This window comes from Pogona vitticeps, chromosome 6 (assembly GCF_051106095.1).
Source record: "Pogona vitticeps strain Pit_001003342236 chromosome 6, PviZW2.1, whole genome shotgun sequence".
Taxonomy (NCBI): domain Eukaryota; kingdom Metazoa; phylum Chordata; class Lepidosauria; order Squamata; family Agamidae; genus Pogona; species Pogona vitticeps.
Genome location: NC_135788.1, coordinates 33,654,237 through 33,672,776, shown reverse-complemented (window position 1 = coordinate 33,672,776; position 18,540 = coordinate 33,654,237). Strand labels below are relative to the sequence as shown.

Below are 18,540 nucleotides of genomic sequence, written 5' to 3'. Positions count from 1 at the left end.
CTCAAGAGAAAATTGGACAACCCTCTATCACATCTACTTTGAGTTAGAGTCTTGCACTAAGCAGGTGGTTGGACTCCATGGCCTTATAAGCCCAGTCCAAATATTTTTTTTTCTATGATTCTATAATCAATAGAATGTCCTGGAAAGATTCGTTGTCATTATGTATTTTAAAAGGAGCCATTTTCATGTGATCCTTAGGCCAAGGACAGCAGACATGAAATCCTGACAGAAATCTACAGACTTCTGAAATACAGACCAAAGAGAAAAGCCTTTGATTTTCCTTCTCCTCTTTATTCCACTTCTTCTAGATTTAGCTTTATAAGAAGTGTTTATAAAATTCTGGATTTAAGGAATAAGCATTTTGCTTCCACTTACAATTGCCATCTTTACCATCATGACTAGGTTCCTACGTGCACATGTCTACTTGTACGAAACTGCAAAAAAGGAGTCTTACCTACTTTTGATCATAATCATCAATATGTTTGTTTCTGAATGGGTGTTTCAATGGTGTGTGCATGCATGCTAGTACAAAAAGACTCTTGCCCACAATCATATCTAAAATCATATTGTTGTTTTTCTTGAACTATTTTACTAATACCTACAATTGAGAGTTCATATATACTTGCACTCTCTCACAAAAGAAAGAACTAGAAGACAAAATAATTTTTCCATGGTGTGTATTAAATCCGACAAAAGCAGGAACAGATGGAATTCCAGTGCATCATACACTACGAAAGCTGAAAAACTTTAGGAAGGATCATACAATCCAGGAATAAATTTGGATTGAGATAATTTCCAACAAAAGATAAGATTAACCTTTTCAATTCCAAGTTCTTTCACGGCTTTGTCAACAATGCTCCTGACATCATCTTCCATTTTGTGCAGCTTCAGTTCCAACAGGTCTGCTAGTGTTGTATCTTCACTTATTGAAAACTGAATCTGCAAAGGAACAATACCAAAGAAACAATACATTTGTGCTTCTGTATTTCAATTTCCCCACCTCTATGTTTCTTAATGAATCAAATTTAAAGCACAGCTATTAGTCTTTAAACCCCTAACCTATTTGGGATGGAATCTAAACCCAGTCCCATATGCATAGTTTTAAAACATGGATACATACCAAATTGGAAGAATGGCACTCTACTTCAGTTTTGTTCCATAGGCAGGGTCCTAACAGGGCTTTGAATACGTCATGTATTCAAAACTTAAGTGCAAACAGAGAACTGCTAGATGTTGCTGCTTGCAATGTTGATGTTTTATATACTTTATGATCTAGATAAGTAATTTCCTATGTAGCTTTGTAAGCTGCATTAGAAAGATGAACATCTTTAAAAGGCAGGATAAATATGTATCTGTCAACAAATAAATAACAATGATGATGATATTATTATATGCCATCTAGTGGATTCTGATCTGTGTCTGTTCCACGAACTAGTGACTTCAAAAAGGCCCTGTCCTTGACAGCCCTGCTCAGGATTTGCAAATTAAAGGCCATTGCTCCCTTTATTGGGTCAATGAAATCTATGTTCAATCTTCTTTTTCCCTACTGCCTCCTTTCTTCTCTAGTATCATTATCTTTCCAATGAGCCTTATCTTCTCATGATATGCCCAGAGCATGAGAGCTTCAATTTAGTCATTATCACATTTGGAAGGAATTTTGCCTTGGTCTGACCTGTCTTTCTGACAATCCTTGGTATCAGCAAAGCTCTCTCCTAACACCACAGTTCAGATGAATCAATATTTCCTGTCTAGCTTTCATATCCATACATAGTAACTGGGAATACAATAGTATAGATGATATTGGTTTTAGTCTCCGGTGACAAATTCTTACTCTTAAGAACTTTTTCTAGCTCCTTCATAGCTATTCTTCCAAATCATAGTTGTCTTCTGTGTTCTTGGCTGTACTTTCTCTTTCAATTGAAAGAAAATTCAACCAAGGGATAAAAAAAAACTTCATTTTGATTTTATTATGGTCAACATTAAAGTTATGTAATTTTCTGCAGTCATTATTTTTGTCTTAATGTACAGCTGCTTTCTGCCTGTAACATGGTGGCTTCAGATTCCTGATTTTTCCTCCAATTTTCACTCCTCCATTTGAATCTAATCCAGATTTTCATATTATATGTACTACATGCAGGATGGACAGACAGACAGATCATCAGATCATCTTGGATGCACCTCATAATGTAGTGAGGAGGTCTGAGTGTGTCTGGATGTTGAGAGTAATACCATCAGGAGGCTACACTCTGTTACAGGCTTAGATTCCTATTCGGGTCACCCAGGGAGAAATGGTCAAAACTGACTAAGATGCATCCATCCTTTTCAGGAATTAGTGGAAACATTAGAAGAAGAGAATTGATACTTCAAGTGGTGATGAGGGTGAGGAATTGTTGAAAGGTGGCTGCTGGGCAGTGGCAGTAATGGAAAGTAGCACTAGAAGAGGATCTTTTATACAAAAGGATAGATACTCAAGCTGCCTTTGATTAGTACTGTGAAGAAGCAGTTCTGTACCTTAAAATTGTGATGAGAAAAGCCAAATAAAAATTATACCTAAAGGATTTCTGAAGCCAACAGCAATCAGTGGTCAAAATCCATGCATGTTCCAGTAAAAACAAGAAAGAGGCAACTTTGGCTTTCTGTATTTTAATGACTGATTGGAAGAAGGGGGCCCCTGTGATTGCATTGTGGATAATCTATCAAAATGGGCAAAATACCCATTTGGTCAAAAATATTATTGGCTTGGTATCATTTTCTATTTCCTATGGAAGACATTCCTCCAGTTGGCTTTGCAGTTGACATGGTTAATATTTTCCAGAATGAAAATGAATTATTTACAAAGTATTTTCTATCAATCCATACCAGTGTTGAACAGACTCAAAAACTACATAGTCTGAAGTATCTGCATGTGAAATAACACTCATGCAGTATTTCCATGGAGAAAAAAATTTAAAGTATGGAAATCATTGGCATTTTATCCTTGGCATGCTCTTGCTCATGTCTGAATATATCCCACAGACCATATGAAGGAAAGAGACTGATAGATTTCATTCCACATTGGGATATATTCACTAACATTTATAAAGAGGGCAGATTCCCAAAAGCTGCACTGTGCTTTTCAGAAATGTTTCTGAAAATCATGAGCATAAGTTGTAAAGTTTCTGTAACTGACTTTAATAAAGAATCAAAATATGATGGGCTGGCTTCTTTCCATTTGTTGCAAAGGAGGTAAAAAGATCAGTGCTGCAGTATATCATGAAAGAGGTGAAGAAGGTTCTTCACAATGCATTGGATTACATTTTATGCACCTACAACTAGGCTGTTAAATGGGAAATTTCTTGTTAAATGGGGCAAGCTATGGCACCAATAGGGATGTGGTGGCGCTGCGGGTTAAACTGCAGAAGCCTCTGTGCTGCAAGGTCATAAGATCGAATTCACACGACAACGTGAGCTCCTGTCGCTTGTCCCAGCTCCCGCCAACCTAGCAGTTCGAAAGTATGTAAATGTGAGTAGATAAATAGGTACCACCTCGGTGGGAAGGTAACGGCGTTCCATGTCTACTCGTGCTGGCCACATGACCACGGAAACTGTCTACAGAAAAACTCTGGCTCTATGGCTTGGAGACGGGGGATGAGCACGGCCCCCTAGAGTCAGACATGACTGGACTAAATGTCAAGGGGAACCTTTACCTATGGCACCAGGAGGGGAGAACAATTTCTGCAAGCTGAAGTCCACCCAATGAAAATGCCAGTTGCCAATTTCGGCCTCCCCCCTTTTGTGCATATACCACACTATGGACCATGCCATAGGAGGAGACCTTTTACGCCCGTTGTGCTTTTTTCTGGGAGTGAGAGGGAGCTGTTGCAGCAAAGAAGGGCAAATTTAATGTTTAAACCTGCATCCATCCAAAATGCATCACAAAGATACTTACACCTATTGCACCCATCAGCTGATACCAGTGCCTCTCTCTCATGGCTGGATTCTGCAACTCAGTAACAACCTTCAGTGATGTCAACAAGTTTTTTATTGCTAATTCCAGATTTGTATAAACATTCCAGGAGCGAACCTCTTTATCCAGTGCCCACATCTCCTGAAGAAAAGCATCACAACAAAGATAAGAACAAGGATGTGGTGAGTAGATGAAAACATTCTTGTTTTCAGAGATTTCCTGAATCTTTCCATAGCAAGACTCCTTGGTAAACCAGAAAGATTTCCTATCTTCCTGCAAGAACAAAATGGTGAATCTTGTTATTCCTATTTATTTGTTTTCATTTTCACTTCTTTTCTGCAAGAAAATGCAACTTTTTTACAGCTCAATGGGAATCTCATACTGGATAGGTGCCACATTGCACAGAAATTGTAATCATCATCATAATCTCTGTGCAACTTAGCATTTTTACAGAAAAACGTAACAGGTTATCCTTTCCAGGAAATACTAGATGATTCAAATACAATAGCTAAGAAGTGTGTGCAGAAATGAATAATGCTCTCTGAGACAGAAGGATAAAATATCCCTTCTGTCATACCAACTGATTAACCCATATTTATTTTGGTTTATTTTATCTAGAACAAACACTTGCTGGACACCAGGAATTGTTCTGAGGCCATTCATTCTTCTTTAAAGTGTAGGGCAGGAATCTCACCATTAGCTTCATTTAGACACTGAGAACTAACCCCACACTCTTTGGTTACTGAGTTCATCCTAGTGTCAGTGCCAGTTTGTGTGCAGGTTCTACATATGAGCAAGAATCCAGTGTTTTCCAGAGTTCTTGTTCATGTGTAGAGCTTACCCAAGAGGAGGAATCTCTCCTTTTCAGACCTGGTGCTGAAAGCATGATGTATGCAATGACTGGCGGAGGGGAGTGAAGGGTTCCCCTCTAAGCCTCTTCATAACACCAGGCTGTAGAATGTCTGAATAAGGCCATTAGCTTTCAGTATTGCAAGGCAGCAATGGAATCATGAGATGCTAGGGCCAGCGTTGTTTATATGTGTGCTTGCTAAGCAGATGGTCCTGTGTATTTCAAAAAGATTACATAGAGACTCATAAAGGATCTCAGGAGTATACAAGCCCAACTGCCTGATAAATTGCATCCAGTACAATACCTATCTTTAAAGTTCTAAATCAGAGGGTAGATGTGAGATCGCAAAGAGCCATATATAGCACCCACATATTTTGGTGGACCCTAGATTTTCCTCAGAAAACAATTGGTTAAAATAATGATACTCCAGAAAGTGTGATCCTCTTCAAACCAAAGCACAGAGTCCCACACACTTTATTTTACTCTTTAAAAATAATCAAAACAACTTTTTTGTAACCAGAAGTATATCATGTGCTGCAAGATGTAGTCAATACACCTGGAGGGCATCAGACTGAGGAGAAATTCTGCAACAGAAACAATGTGCCCATTAGCTATTTAGCTTTAACTTTGTTTTATATTCCATTCTGGAAAAATGTCTGCAGCATGAGTTTGTATTTGTAACTAAAAATGAGTATTAATAAAAAGTAAAGGTGGAAGAAACATTGAGCTGGGGGAAGAAAACCAAAGCAGCAAAAGAGAGGAAGCAGAGAGCTGGATCTAGATTCAGCATTCTATAGCCAAGATAAACCTATTGAATGTGATGGTTCTACTCATAGCACAATTAAATGTGGTCCCAAACTGTGTAGAAACTGCTTGGGGACTTGCCTTAACAAATCTTCTGAGCTCTGTATCCATCTGCTCCATGCTAATCTCTTTCCAACGGCTTTTAATCCAATCATTGATGTTGCTCTAGAACAGGAGGAACAAAGAGAAATGTAATGACACTTGGTAGACTGCAGGCTGTTGGGAAGTCTGGTGATATGTGATGCACAGAAAACCCTTCTTTTTGGCCACACTTACCATGTGGAACTATCTCCCCCCTGAGATCAAGTAGGCTCTCAATGAATAGTTTTGCTATTACCAACCAAAAAGTTGTTTATCCGGTCATTTCCCTGATCAGTAATCCGCTAGCGAATTTAGTTATCTAAAAGAAATGTTTTATTGCTTTCTGATTTTATTACTTCATTTAACATATTTCATTGATTTTGATGCTGCAATGCTATAAACTTCAATGGGATTTTGGAAACAGAATGCAGTATATTAATGTCTAAAACAAATAGATACACAAAATTCAGTTGTTTAAAAATATTTGCAATTTCTTTTTTGTATTAAAGTTCAAGAGCTGCTAAAATCCCAGTCTTCTAAGACTTAACAAACAGCACAACTTGCCAGCTATACAATGTTCTTCTGAAAAACAAACAGAACTCTTACCGTTGCATAAATATTTATGTCCCACATTCCCTTCAGCAACTTTATTTCCTTGCGACACTGTTTCAGTTGTTTGTAATCTGGAATGACCACTTCAAAAAGACTGGCTGATCCCTGTATATGCAACATTTCCTCTTCCAATGCCTCTAACTCCTGATTTGCCTTGAAGAAGCAAAACAAACCAACATGTTTAGTTAAAATCCCAATCAGCATATACTAAGACAGATAAACTACTTAACGGAAAGATATTTTACAGGAATTACTATAGGAGCAGTGCATGCTTCATGTTCCTGTCAGGTGTTCCAAAAGACATAGAAGGTTCATTTATAGGCCAATTCCTCTGCTAGCATAAATCACATTCAGTGCAGTAGCTCTGATTTACATCAGCTAAACCTGTGCCTCTTTAGATTTATAGATATGCATCTTCATATACAGATGCAAAGGAACTCTAGGGATTCACGCTATATGCAATTAAAAAGTGTACCTGTATTCTGGCAGGAAATACCCAGTTCATTTCCATTAAGTTTTCCACTTAAATACAAATTGATGTTAAAACTAGAACCTTGTTGCTATTTACCTCAGATGGAGCTACAATCCCAGTGCGGAAAAATGCTACCCAGTAGTGACTCCTGCACTTTGCTAAACAAATGCCTCTATGATCTACCAGCGCTAAATAGCACCATGATTTTAGCTGCTACTCTTTTTTTCTTTTAGAACAAAGACAGTAAGCACAACCCAATCACTATTTTAGAACCTGTCCAGGTGGATATATAGATTGCTATTTTGATTGTTTTGGTGCTGTCCAGTTCAAACCAAATTATGGTGCCCACATGTGTTTTGACTTACAGGACTTCATCCCACCCATTTTTAGAGCCACTTCATTCTTTTATGGCACAGTGGTATGGTTTATGGGGTTTTCTTTTGGCATAATTCAGCATGCTTCCATTGGTTAGCCTGTATGGATGGTTAGTATATACCCAACTGTGAGTGGCATTATCTAAGGTGACAACCTTGTGACGTATTTGGTGGACTGTGATATTAAAACAGAGGATGAAGAAACTCCCTCCTCTATTTTTGTCTTCTTTCCTTTTTTAAAAAAAATATTTCCCTAACTGATACAACACAATTCTAATACAATGGAGGTGCTTGGTATACCACACTAGGTTGATACATTGCTGTTTTGCTACGAAACTTACTTTATTTCACAAAAAAAGGAAAAGGGAAGCACCACATGAATGATAGCTGTGGGAAAAAGAGGGGAAGAAGGCTATATTGATTCCATGGGTGCTGCGCCCACAAGGCATTGCAGCCCCAGCAGAGTAGACAGCAGGGGGAAAGTGAGGAACTACCTCCTTCTGTCTCCCCAACCTTCACCCCCAAAATTTCCCCCTGCACTATTATGACCATGGTTAGCTTGCCATGCTGCCATTGCCCTCTACTGCTATTGCTGCTGTCTTCTTACTTGTGAGTTAACCTGGTAAACTTATTCACAAGTAAAACAGATATTTATAATTTATTTACATTTATTTTAAAAAAATCCCCCCCTTTTCTCCTTGAAAAGATGCAAGGGGGCAAGGTGAATGTTACCCATGAGTAAACTCAAAATCCAAAGACCTGTGTGGACCCTTCACAGTGCAAATAGAAGGATCGCTCAAGTGCAAGATAAGACAGACTACATTGAAGATAAGAGACTTTTAAACCTGAACCAGACAGCTCCAAATTCACTTCTCTGGACAGGCCCTAAGACCTGTGAGACAGACATCACTGGCAGGCACAGATGACTGGGAAAGTCTAGGGCAGTGGTCCCCAACCTTGGGCTTCCAGATGTTCTTGGATTTCAACTCCCAGAAATCCTGGCCAGCAGAAGTGGTGGTGAAGGCTTCTGGGGGTTGTAGTTTAAGAACATCTGGAGGCCCAAGGTTGGGGACCACTGGTCTAGGGGATACCCAGACTGCCAAAACGGCATCGACAGCAAATGCAAAGCTAGAACTTCCAGGGTCACATGCAATTCCAGGGCTACACTTTGTCCACTCAGATTTATAGGAATCTTCAAAACAGTGCAACAATCTTACCTTAAGGTTGCTTTAATATCATGTTTGCCTTAACAGATTGGGACTGCAGCTAACATCTGAATAATATGTAAAGAGTGCAAACGTGCCATTTGTTCTGTTCAAAATGTTCAAACTCTGTTTTTCAAAAATCATGAGCATTTTTTTTTTAAAAAAGTCAATGTATTGTTTCTCTGAAACAATGAGATGGTCTAAAAGAAAACACACACCTTTAAAACTGCACTGGCACATAATATGCCACTTAAATATCAAGCTCTACCAAACAGTTTAATGTTAAATACAAATTGTACAACACACAAACAGAGATCTCTGTTTTTGTGTTGAGAGATTACCAGCCTAACATGCACCTCTGAGATTTCTCCATTACCTTATCGAGAAGCGCATATGGGTTTTTGGCATCAAAGTGAAAGGGAGCCTCCATTCTAAATCTTTCTCTGAATCGTATCTGCTTCCCCTGATGAAAGAAATGTAGGCAATAAATTTTTGTCAGCAATCTTGTCCTCATAAAAGCATGTGTGTGGGTGTGCTTTTTTTTAAAAAAAATGCAATAAAATCACATTGGCTTACATCAAAAGCTGAACATTTTTTTCTGAGAAGGGTGACCTCAGATGTCAGAAGAGGAGTCACTTCATGCTTTACAGATACAGCAAGTTTTTTGGTGGCATTCCATCTTTCTGGCAATTCCTGTAGAGCAAAGACAAATAGCATACAAAAAGTTTGTTAATCCTCCCCTGTGAACCACAGCTTAGTCAGCCTCCCTTTTACACTCTGCCAAATGCATATGAGTTGCTTGTCCCTGAGTCCTTCCCATGTAGTGGGATACTTTATGTAATGCATATAAAACTGACTGGCTCAAAGGCAACTACAATTAACACTTAGGTTGCTAACTCATTTAAAAACAAACAATGACACCTCTCTGTATGTGTGAGAAGAGATAAAAGCAGAGGTATAAATCCAGTTGTTAGTCCCAGATACAATATCAAAATACTGTACTGATTTGTTAGTCCCAGCTACAAAATATTAGAATCAATGCTAACTTGGTAACTCAACACTTGTGTAAATATTGTTGATTTGGTGCAATTGCTCTTCATGGGATTAGCAATTCAATTCACGCTAGAATATGAATCCTTGGAGATTTGATGAGTTAACTCCTCTGTTATTTCCATTGATTCAAACAGGCTTAGTCTAGTTGCAACTTTAGTGTGATAAATCTCAACTAGAGTTGAATCAATGGAACTTATAAAGGAGTTGATTCACCAAATCCCCACTGATTCAATGGGCCTATTCTAGCTGTGACTTACCACACTAAGCAGTTGTATTTCAGCCATGGAGTTTTTTGAAGCCCAGTTTCTTAAAGTTAAAAAACTGCCAGAGGACCAAAACTGCCAACACACCTGACTTGACATTAGAAACAGAATTGCCTGAGAGGAAAAGATTACTTAAATACTAACTTGCATCTATATACATTCAGAAGATTAGCTGTATTTGTTTTTCAGTGGTCAACTAGGAGGCAACATGTTTGCATCTCTGATGTCTTAGGCATGTATCCCTGAAACGTCTGCATACTTTTAACATTGTAAAAAGAGGAAATATACATTTGTCTTAACATCAGATTTGATCCTCCATCCCAACTCTCCAACAATAACACACTTACAGCTCCAATTACAGGCTATCTATAATGCTTTATTTTGCCCTTGCATGGTCTCTTATTAATCGCCAATGTAAACTCCTAGAGATAGCCTTTGAGAAAGGTCAAGAGTAACAATGGTCACAAAGAGCCAGTTATGTAGTTCACTGGGTGTTGACCAGTATTTTATTTTTTATATACTCTACACACAAAAACATAGAAGTAATTTTCTACTTCCCATTTGTTTAATGAGTCACATTTTCCTGCCCCCCTACCTTTTTTTCCAATTTTTTTTTAAATTTTTTTTTGCCACCAGTTCACTATGGAGCAGTGGGACCAAAATGTACATGCGAAGAAAATGAAAGCTTGTAAGAATACATCTAGGTTCACATGATCACACAACAGCTTAAATGAATGTCAGGAGTCCTTGCTTCACTTTTGCACCAGTTTTCAAAACTACAATTCATTAACACAATGCAACAACAACAAAACTACAGGAGCAAATGTGACAATCTACTACGAAAGTCTTCAAACCAAGCCCAACAGAGCAGAGCTCTTGTATGTCTCCAAGTCATTTTAGCTGGCCCTGCACAGAATAGTTACAACTGAGTTTTACTTGTAATAAACAGATAGAGTTGGGGGTTTCTTCTCATGCAATTAAGATGCTTGTTACTTGGCATCTCATGCTTTCGGTGATGTTTTTATACTCATCAAATTAATGATGATACAACCAATGAAAAATGTCTAGTTAAACCACACACACACACACACACACAAACGATTTATCAATACTTGTTTGAGCAGAGAAAAGCAAGTTTCATCATTATTTCTTTTCTGATAATAATAGATGGTTGGTTAATAATGATCTTGAGGGACACGTGGAGGTTTCAAGTGTTTTTCCTTAATGTCAGTACCTCAACTTGAACATAAACATGATCTGGTATCTTCTGTCCATAGTTTTCTAGGAGTGCAATTGTATCTTTCAGAGGCTCAAAAAGCTCATCAGTAGAAGCTTGCCTGTTTCTCACAGCCCTAATGTGAATCATAACATCAATGAGTCCATTATAATTTCCTTCCTTTAACTCTTTTTGGAGCCCAGCATCAGTCATTTTAATGAATTCTTCTAGGTTAGCTAAGCTGTGTATGAGAGAGAGAGAGAGAGAGAGAGAGAGAGAGAGAGAGAGAGAGAGAGAGTGTGTTTAAATGCTGGAATCTTTTTAGATATATGTCAACATTTAATATGCTTTGAGAACTTGATTTCATTGTGCCTTATTTACACTGTCATTTTAAATTTGCTTGCTAACAGTATGGATATCCTACACTTATGTGATAAAGGAGAGGAGGAATAAAACAGAATAACTCATTGCTCTTCTGTTTCTTTTTAGCTATTTCTCAGTATCTTTTCCTTCATTCATTATCTGGGCTGGGTAATACATTTATAGGGCCACTGAAAAGTTATCATGAAGGTGAACTTTTAATTCCTCTCAAATTTTTCATCACATACATATATTACAAGTAGGAAAAGAATCAAGGAGTAGGAAACAAGCAAGAAGTCCCAAAATTTTGTTAGATGTAATAGTGATTATACTTGAAAGCAGACTATGGGAATAGCAATCTGTAGATTGCTGTTCCAGAACCAAAAGAAGTTGAGTTAGGAAACCAACTCCCCACCTGTAAACCAAAGCCTATCTAAACAGCATGAGGATCCCTCTGTTGTGCTGGTGATGCACTTAGACCCCATTGGTTTTGGTTAAGACAAACAAACAAACAAACAAACAAACAAACAAAGGTCCATTGGGTTCAGCAATGACTCCAATATAGGTAGTTCTGTTTCTATAAACAGATCACATGACTGTTTGTTTGTTTTCATTTATGCACTGACATATGCTCTCTGGTACCAATTCCATATCCCAAAAGGATCCATTGTGACACACAATCTCGACTGAAACAAAATGACAAAATATGAGAATTGCTACTCCTGAAAGCCTTCAGAAGTGCATATTCCCCATTAAAACAAGACATAATCCAAGATTCCTTGGCTGTTTCACAGCTGTTTTAACAAAACCAGAAGTGGATTTCCACCTACTTCCAGTTTTATTTTTGGGGGTGGCATAGCCTAAAGTCTGTCCTAAGTGGGGAAGATTGGTCTCTGAACCTCAGAAGCTTTGCCCATCCTTCACTGTGAAGGACTGTTGGGAGGGGGTGTTGGTTCTATGAAGAATCCTGGAGCTTTCAACCTGTTTTTACCCTACTCTCACAGAGAATTTTCTCAGTCCTCAACATGCCACTTAGAAAAAGGAACACATCAGAAAAAGCTAACCTAGAAAAAGAAAAATCACATCAATGCTTTCATAAAAACATGATTTTACCTGTCAATGACAAATTTCAGGAGATATTCTTTGAACATCCAGCTCCATTTTTTAATAACATTTAGCAAATTAATTTTGAAAGGTTTCATGTCCACCTTAAACCAGCCTTCAAAAATTCTGGTGTCGTCAAATTTACTCATTTTGATGTAAAGATTTTCATAGGTGTCAATCTACAACAGACAACTATATGTTACAATCTAATTGATTTTATGGGAGAGAAAGTGAAGTTGAATATAATACAAGCTAAAGCAACTGCTTTCTTGCCTGCTCTTTAAATTGCTCAGTCATTGGGTGTTGATCAGTGGCAGCAACCTCAGCATATATCTCTGTTTCTTCAGAAGATGACACAGAACCATAGAATAGAAATTGTTTCATAAATTCTGATCTGTCATCTATCCACAGATAAGCGTAAGAGTCAAGTGAGTTTTTGAAGTCCACAGCTTTAGTGATAACATCTGCCACTCTTTCCATAATCTTTTCCCTGGTCTCAGATAGTTCTGATATGCTATCCATCTCATTCTAAATACAACAAAATAAAATAAAGTGAGAACAATTATTTCTATAATGTAATACTGTTGCTCCTTATTTTCATTGTATAAATATATATTGCAAGCATTAAAAAAAAATAGGCTGCTCTATGCATATTATTTTTTCTTCTAATTTAGGCTTGTTTCAGTTTTTTGCAGTAAATTACCTGGTAGTGTGGTATTTCCAGATGTGGTGCCACTCTTTCCACCTGAGCAGATATTGTGAAAATATTGCTCAAATGTTCATCTATTAGATCATAAAACCCATCTCCTGCTTCCTTGTCCAATGAAGGTCTGAATTCAATTTCTAGGGCACTCAGGAGCATTTGAACTTGAAAGAAGGGAGATGGCTTTGAGCCCGTTTCCGTATTTTCTAGGAAGAACTTTAAATTATACATTATGGCATTAAAAAACCCATCAATTATGAGGTCATCAATGTATTCCAAGTAAATCTTCCAAGAATCTGAAGCTGGGTCTGCTTTGAAGAAGTTGAAGTTTTCCTTTAAAAATATAAAAAAAGACAAACAACACACATACAGGGGCATTAATTTTACTGTTATGACAACTTTCATTTTAAAAAAAGTAAACTGGGTACTGGCACCCTATCTCCACATGGGAAATTGCAGATAGTTTCATTTCTACAAATAGTACTGGCAAAATAAATGAATCTGACTGATAAGAATTCCCATACTAATTGCCATGATTAAACTGCCACTTGTAATGAAATGACATTTTGAAGTGAATGGAGCACATAAATTTGTTTCACAAAAAAACACCAAATTCTCTTATCATTATCACGCCCACTCATTCTGGTCATTACCTTTACAAGACTATGGATCTTGTATCCATCTTCTTTAAAGGATGCATATTTTTTTGCAAGTCGGTCATCTTTATCCTCCAGGTTCAACAAAGCTTCTTTTTTGTTGTCTTTTCTAGAAAAGAGAGTATGTTCCATCCAATCCTTCATAATTTGCTGAATGGCCTTAATATTGTCCTTTGATCTCTGAAGTCTCTGCTCCAAGTCATGAACCTTAGCTTTTAGAAACTCAATATACTCCCAGCAGTCCTCTTCCTGCCATGTGAGTGTTTCTTCTGCTTCCATCAGCTCAGCATCAACTGCACTCAGCTCTTTTTCAATTAGAGGATACTCCACTTCCAAAACAGTCTGTTTAACCTTGTTATACCACTGGACAATAAGTTCTAGATTTCCGATATACTGTTAACATAAGGAAGAGGAACAGCAACAAAAGGCTGAGATCACTGTCAGAAAACTTAACAAATTACAGTCTGATGCCTGGAAACTTTTAATGGAAGCATTAAGGAAGTTGAGGAAGTACCATTTCCACTTTGGCAATATGCCTATAATTTCTCAAGATCAACTGCACCTCTCACTAAATTTATTGGTAACACTGGGCCCCAAGTAAAAAAAAAAGAGGCTAGTGCATTTAAAGACACATAGAGCTACACCCACAATATCCAATATTTCAAATACTGAAACATGTTGTATCATTAAGAACCATAACATAATAATTAAGGCTACAAATAGCCATCAGGAAAACAGAATGTGAATTGGTCTAAGGGGAATAAGCACAATCAGAGTCTCAGATCAAAATAAATAGGGTTACCTTATCAAGCATGTCCCTCTTCTTATATAATTCAAGTGCCAAACTTGGGATATCAGGTTGATCCAAACGCAAGAGGTATTTTACATCTTTTAGAACAGCCACCAACTGCACAAAACAAAATTGCATGCCATTTTTCACAAGCAAACTTTACTGTACATATCATGCCAATTTTAATAATAGCTTATTCTACTGAAAGAAGGTTTTCTTCATAGAGCAGCTGCTTAAACTATGGAATACATTACTATGAGAAATGAAGGCTACCAACTTTGCCACCTTTATAAGCGGATCAGACAAGTAGGGCAGATTATGGATACTAGTGGCATCATGCCACAATTACTATTTGTTGCTCTAAGAATCCAAAGCAATATTGGTTTGAATACCACTTGCTGGGAAACAAAGCAAGAAAGGAAAATAGAATACTGAAATATATTAGTCTTATCCAATTGCATTCTTCATGTGTTCCCACCATTGACAGTGGTGAAAGAAATATAAAGTGGAATAACTTTAAAAATTTAAAGTGGAATAACTTTAAAAAGATTTGTATAAGACCAGACATTGAAGTGAGAGTTTTCATTTGTAGTTAGTATCTGAAATTCCTAGAAAAAACCCAGAAATTTTCTTTAGCTGTCATGAAAAGAGAAGTTTCAGTGAGTAGAAATGGGGTTGGCATGATTAGAGGAGCTTTAGTAGTAGAAAGGTGTAAAACAGATCTTAGTGAGACAGTATGAGATTTATCATAATCTCACTGTCTGGGGCTGCCAGCCACCCCTGCAGTTGTGAGTAATAATAGCAACAGCACTTGCCTATTTCTAGAATAAAATAATTACTCTTCTTTTATAGGCAATATTACTGTAAAGAAAACTAAGGTGGTTTTAAATATTAGTGACAGCACAAGTTAATTAAAATAAGACACAAAGCTAAAACAGATACTCAAAATCTATGACATTTTCTTAACATTAAAAATGCCATTATCATCAACAACTATGGTTGCACTCACATGGAAACACATGCCTTTGGATTCCATGGGATTTAATTCTGAGCAGATAGTCATCTGACTGTATTCACATAAAGCCTTCCTCAGATTTCCCCCTTCTTTATTATGTTTTTTAAAAATGACATATCCAGACAAAAAGTGTTTATTTTTCTTTTGCCTCAGAAGTCTTCTTGTACCTTCTGTGGGCCCTAGGGAACAATTCTGCCATGTTTTCAGGCACAGCCACAATAAACATTTATAAATATATATTTGGCCACAAGAGGGCACAAGGGGGCCTTTTCAATTCAAAACTCATGGCAGCAACCTTTTCAATATCTTCTTACTATATTTTTTTAAAAATATCCAAATTAGCCTCATTGGTCATCCCCTTGTACCTTGGGAGTGTGACTCTGGGGCTGCCAGCAAATCTGTAATATAGCTTTTGGACCTGCTGACATCACCCATTCCAGTCTAGACTACTGTTCTGAACTGTACCTTGGGATCAAAATTCACACTAAGAAGGCCATCCTTATTGTTGCGCTTAATAAGGGGTTGATCCAAATTAAACTGACAGACATTGTCCACTTGAGATTTCCATGTATAATAGATCTGATCTTCATATTGATCCAGTAAGGTCAACATCTCTATATATTTTTGATAAATTAAAGCCGCTTCAGAACTTTCAAAGACTCTGAAAAGAAAGAAATTTTACATCAGTGAGATGTAAATACAAATGGTGCAAATACAAATAGAAATAAGCCCACAATTTTGAAATTGTACTTTACGGGTATGATCTCTTGAACCCTGTCTAACCTTTAGAAGGTAGTTGCAGGTCTTCAACCTCAGTGATGGAATAGTATTCTCCAAGCACACCCTTTTAGGGGATGCAGGTCAGGCTATATCACCTACACAGGACTAGGCGTTCTCCCAAAACCTAACTGGAAAAGTTTTTGGTGGAGGAAGAGACCTAGAATCTCACAGACAACATGGATGTTGGCCATTGTGTCTGCAGCATTCTAGGAACTGCTGGAAAAATTAATTCTTCTACACTTTGGCTTCCAGTCTCTACTTGACTTTCTCAACAATCTACTAGCCCAGCTTTATTTACACTTTCTGTTCCCTTTTCATTTTATTGCTTCTTCCATACTGCCTTAACTGCATAATATTTTCAGGACTCAATGTCATACCAATTTGCTATGGTTCTTCCTTGTGACCAAGTTCACAAATATCATCTATCTGGCTACTAACACTTAAAACACAGGTTGAAATATCACCATGAAGATGGGCTGTGACTCAGCTGGATCTCTTTCATCTTTCTTTCCCTTAGCCTTTCTGTAGAATTGTACCCCTTTCCTTTCTAGATGGTCCACATTTTAAAAGAGGGGTTGACCAGTAATAAGCCATTTGACCTGCTGGTGGCACTGGGAAACTTTGGTCATACAAAACAAGAGTGTAGGAAGCAGATAAATTAATTGCCCTTAATTTTGCTGCAGGAAAGTCTGTTCCTTCATTTTGCAAGAGGGGGGTTTTCTCCCAGGGGGGGAAAAATTACAGTGAGATGCAGAGACTAGCATTTTAGACTTAGATAGGGAATCCTAGGTTTGAATCCCCATTACGTCACAAGACTCACTGGTTGAACTAGAGCCAGCAACTGTCTCTCAGCCAAATCAATCGCACAGAGTTCCTGAGAACATAAAGTGGGCGGTGGTGCAGGGGAGGACTATGTATTGTGCCAAAGGTTTTGGAGGCAGTGTGGGATGCAAATTGTAAAAAATAAAAAGAGTGACAGATTTATAACTGTAGACATCTGGAACAGTATTACAGAGGATATAAAATCCCTTAGAAACAAGCTCAGATATAAAATTTAAGTTTCTCTTAACATGGTTAAAATGCTGACATCTTCCGCAAATATTTATTATGGATATCAACAAGCATGGGCAAACTTTAAACAGCAGCAAGGAGAGACAATAAAATATATATTTTATAGCCTTCTCCTTGTGTCATGTTTCCAGCCATTGTGAATCTGTGCTTACACTTGGCACAGCTCAAAAGGAAATTCAGGATTTCACCCTGGCAATGCAAAGCACAAAGTCACATTCATTAAGACATAGGGAATAAACACCTTTTAAAGTTCACTGGCAGTACAATCTTATATATGTCTACTGAGAAGTAAGTCCCATTAAGATCACTAGGGCTAATTCTTAAAGCAGTGGATTTAGACTTCAATCTGATACAAATGGATTTGAGAATAAGCTTCATTAACCTCAATAGGACTTACAGAGTAGCTCATTATGATCCTTTACAGCTTTACTTGGATTTAAAAAAAAGAATAACACACATGCACCCAAAAAAGGGAAAGGATTTCATTACAGAATCTTTGATTTTATGTTTTTTTAAAATGAAATATCTTGCAACCACATTCACAAACAGTTATACATTTCACTAAAGCACAGGAGAAATATCTTTATCCCCTCTTCTTCACCTTTCAAGGACACAAAACATACAGCTATGAACTAAAGTCACTATTTTGATGAATAATTCTGAAGCCTAAAGAGACATACTTACGGATAGGAAACAAAAGAGAAGTTTGACCAGAATGATTGTATACGGGCTTTAATTTCTTGGGACCATTTAAGGTTTCCTGAAGTAAATGGCATATTTTTATTTATTATTTCATTTCCGTTTTCAAGCTGCAACAGTTAAGGAATGTATGAGTTACATGGAATGAAAAATGATACTTATATGATATGATATTTATATATAGGACCTTTCATTTAGTTTGCAATATACCTGTTTAATGTGCTCATCATACAAGTGTTTACAATTATTCAGTTCATCATCAAACAACTGTAGCAAAATCTTGTAATTTGGGCTAAAGATGTCTGCAATAGTAGGTTTCTCCAGAAAAAATCCAAGAATGGCTAAAACCTATAAAAATAAAATATAATGGCATATCTGTTCATTATGAGCCCATTTCTTTTTTCCAAACTAAACACAGAGATAATAGAAAATGCCCATTTTAGAACACAGTAGGGGTTTGGTTTATTTTTATTTTTCAAAGAGTTA

At 37.3% G+C, this 18,540-nt stretch overlaps 1 protein-coding gene across 1 annotated transcript in view; it reads right to left on the bottom strand.

Moving 5' to 3' along the window:
* The window catches only part of DNAH11 (dynein axonemal heavy chain 11), a 186,984-nt gene that overhangs the window by 135,880 nt on the left and 32,564 nt on the right, over window positions 1–18,540 (bottom strand). The window contains exons 11-25 of the mRNA XM_020781900.3: window positions 18,265–18,402; window positions 18,040–18,164; window positions 15,970–16,165; window positions 14,502–14,606; window positions 13,697–14,092; window positions 13,044–13,376; window positions 12,614–12,868; window positions 12,350–12,519; window positions 10,895–11,117; window positions 8,921–9,037; window positions 8,721–8,807; window positions 6,288–6,446; window positions 5,682–5,765; window positions 3,929–4,087; window positions 817–939 (exon numbers count right to left, since the gene is read on the bottom strand). Coding sequence (XP_020637559.3) covers window positions 817–939; window positions 3,929–4,087; window positions 5,682–5,765; window positions 6,288–6,446; window positions 8,721–8,807; window positions 8,921–9,037; window positions 10,895–11,117; window positions 12,350–12,519; window positions 12,614–12,868; window positions 13,044–13,376; window positions 13,697–14,092; window positions 14,502–14,606; window positions 15,970–16,165; window positions 18,040–18,164; window positions 18,265–18,402 — 2,670 coding nt within the window. The remainder of the gene's footprint in view (window positions 1–816; window positions 940–3,928; window positions 4,088–5,681; window positions 5,766–6,287; window positions 6,447–8,720; window positions 8,808–8,920; window positions 9,038–10,894; window positions 11,118–12,349; window positions 12,520–12,613; window positions 12,869–13,043; window positions 13,377–13,696; window positions 14,093–14,501; window positions 14,607–15,969; window positions 16,166–18,039; window positions 18,165–18,264; window positions 18,403–18,540) is intronic.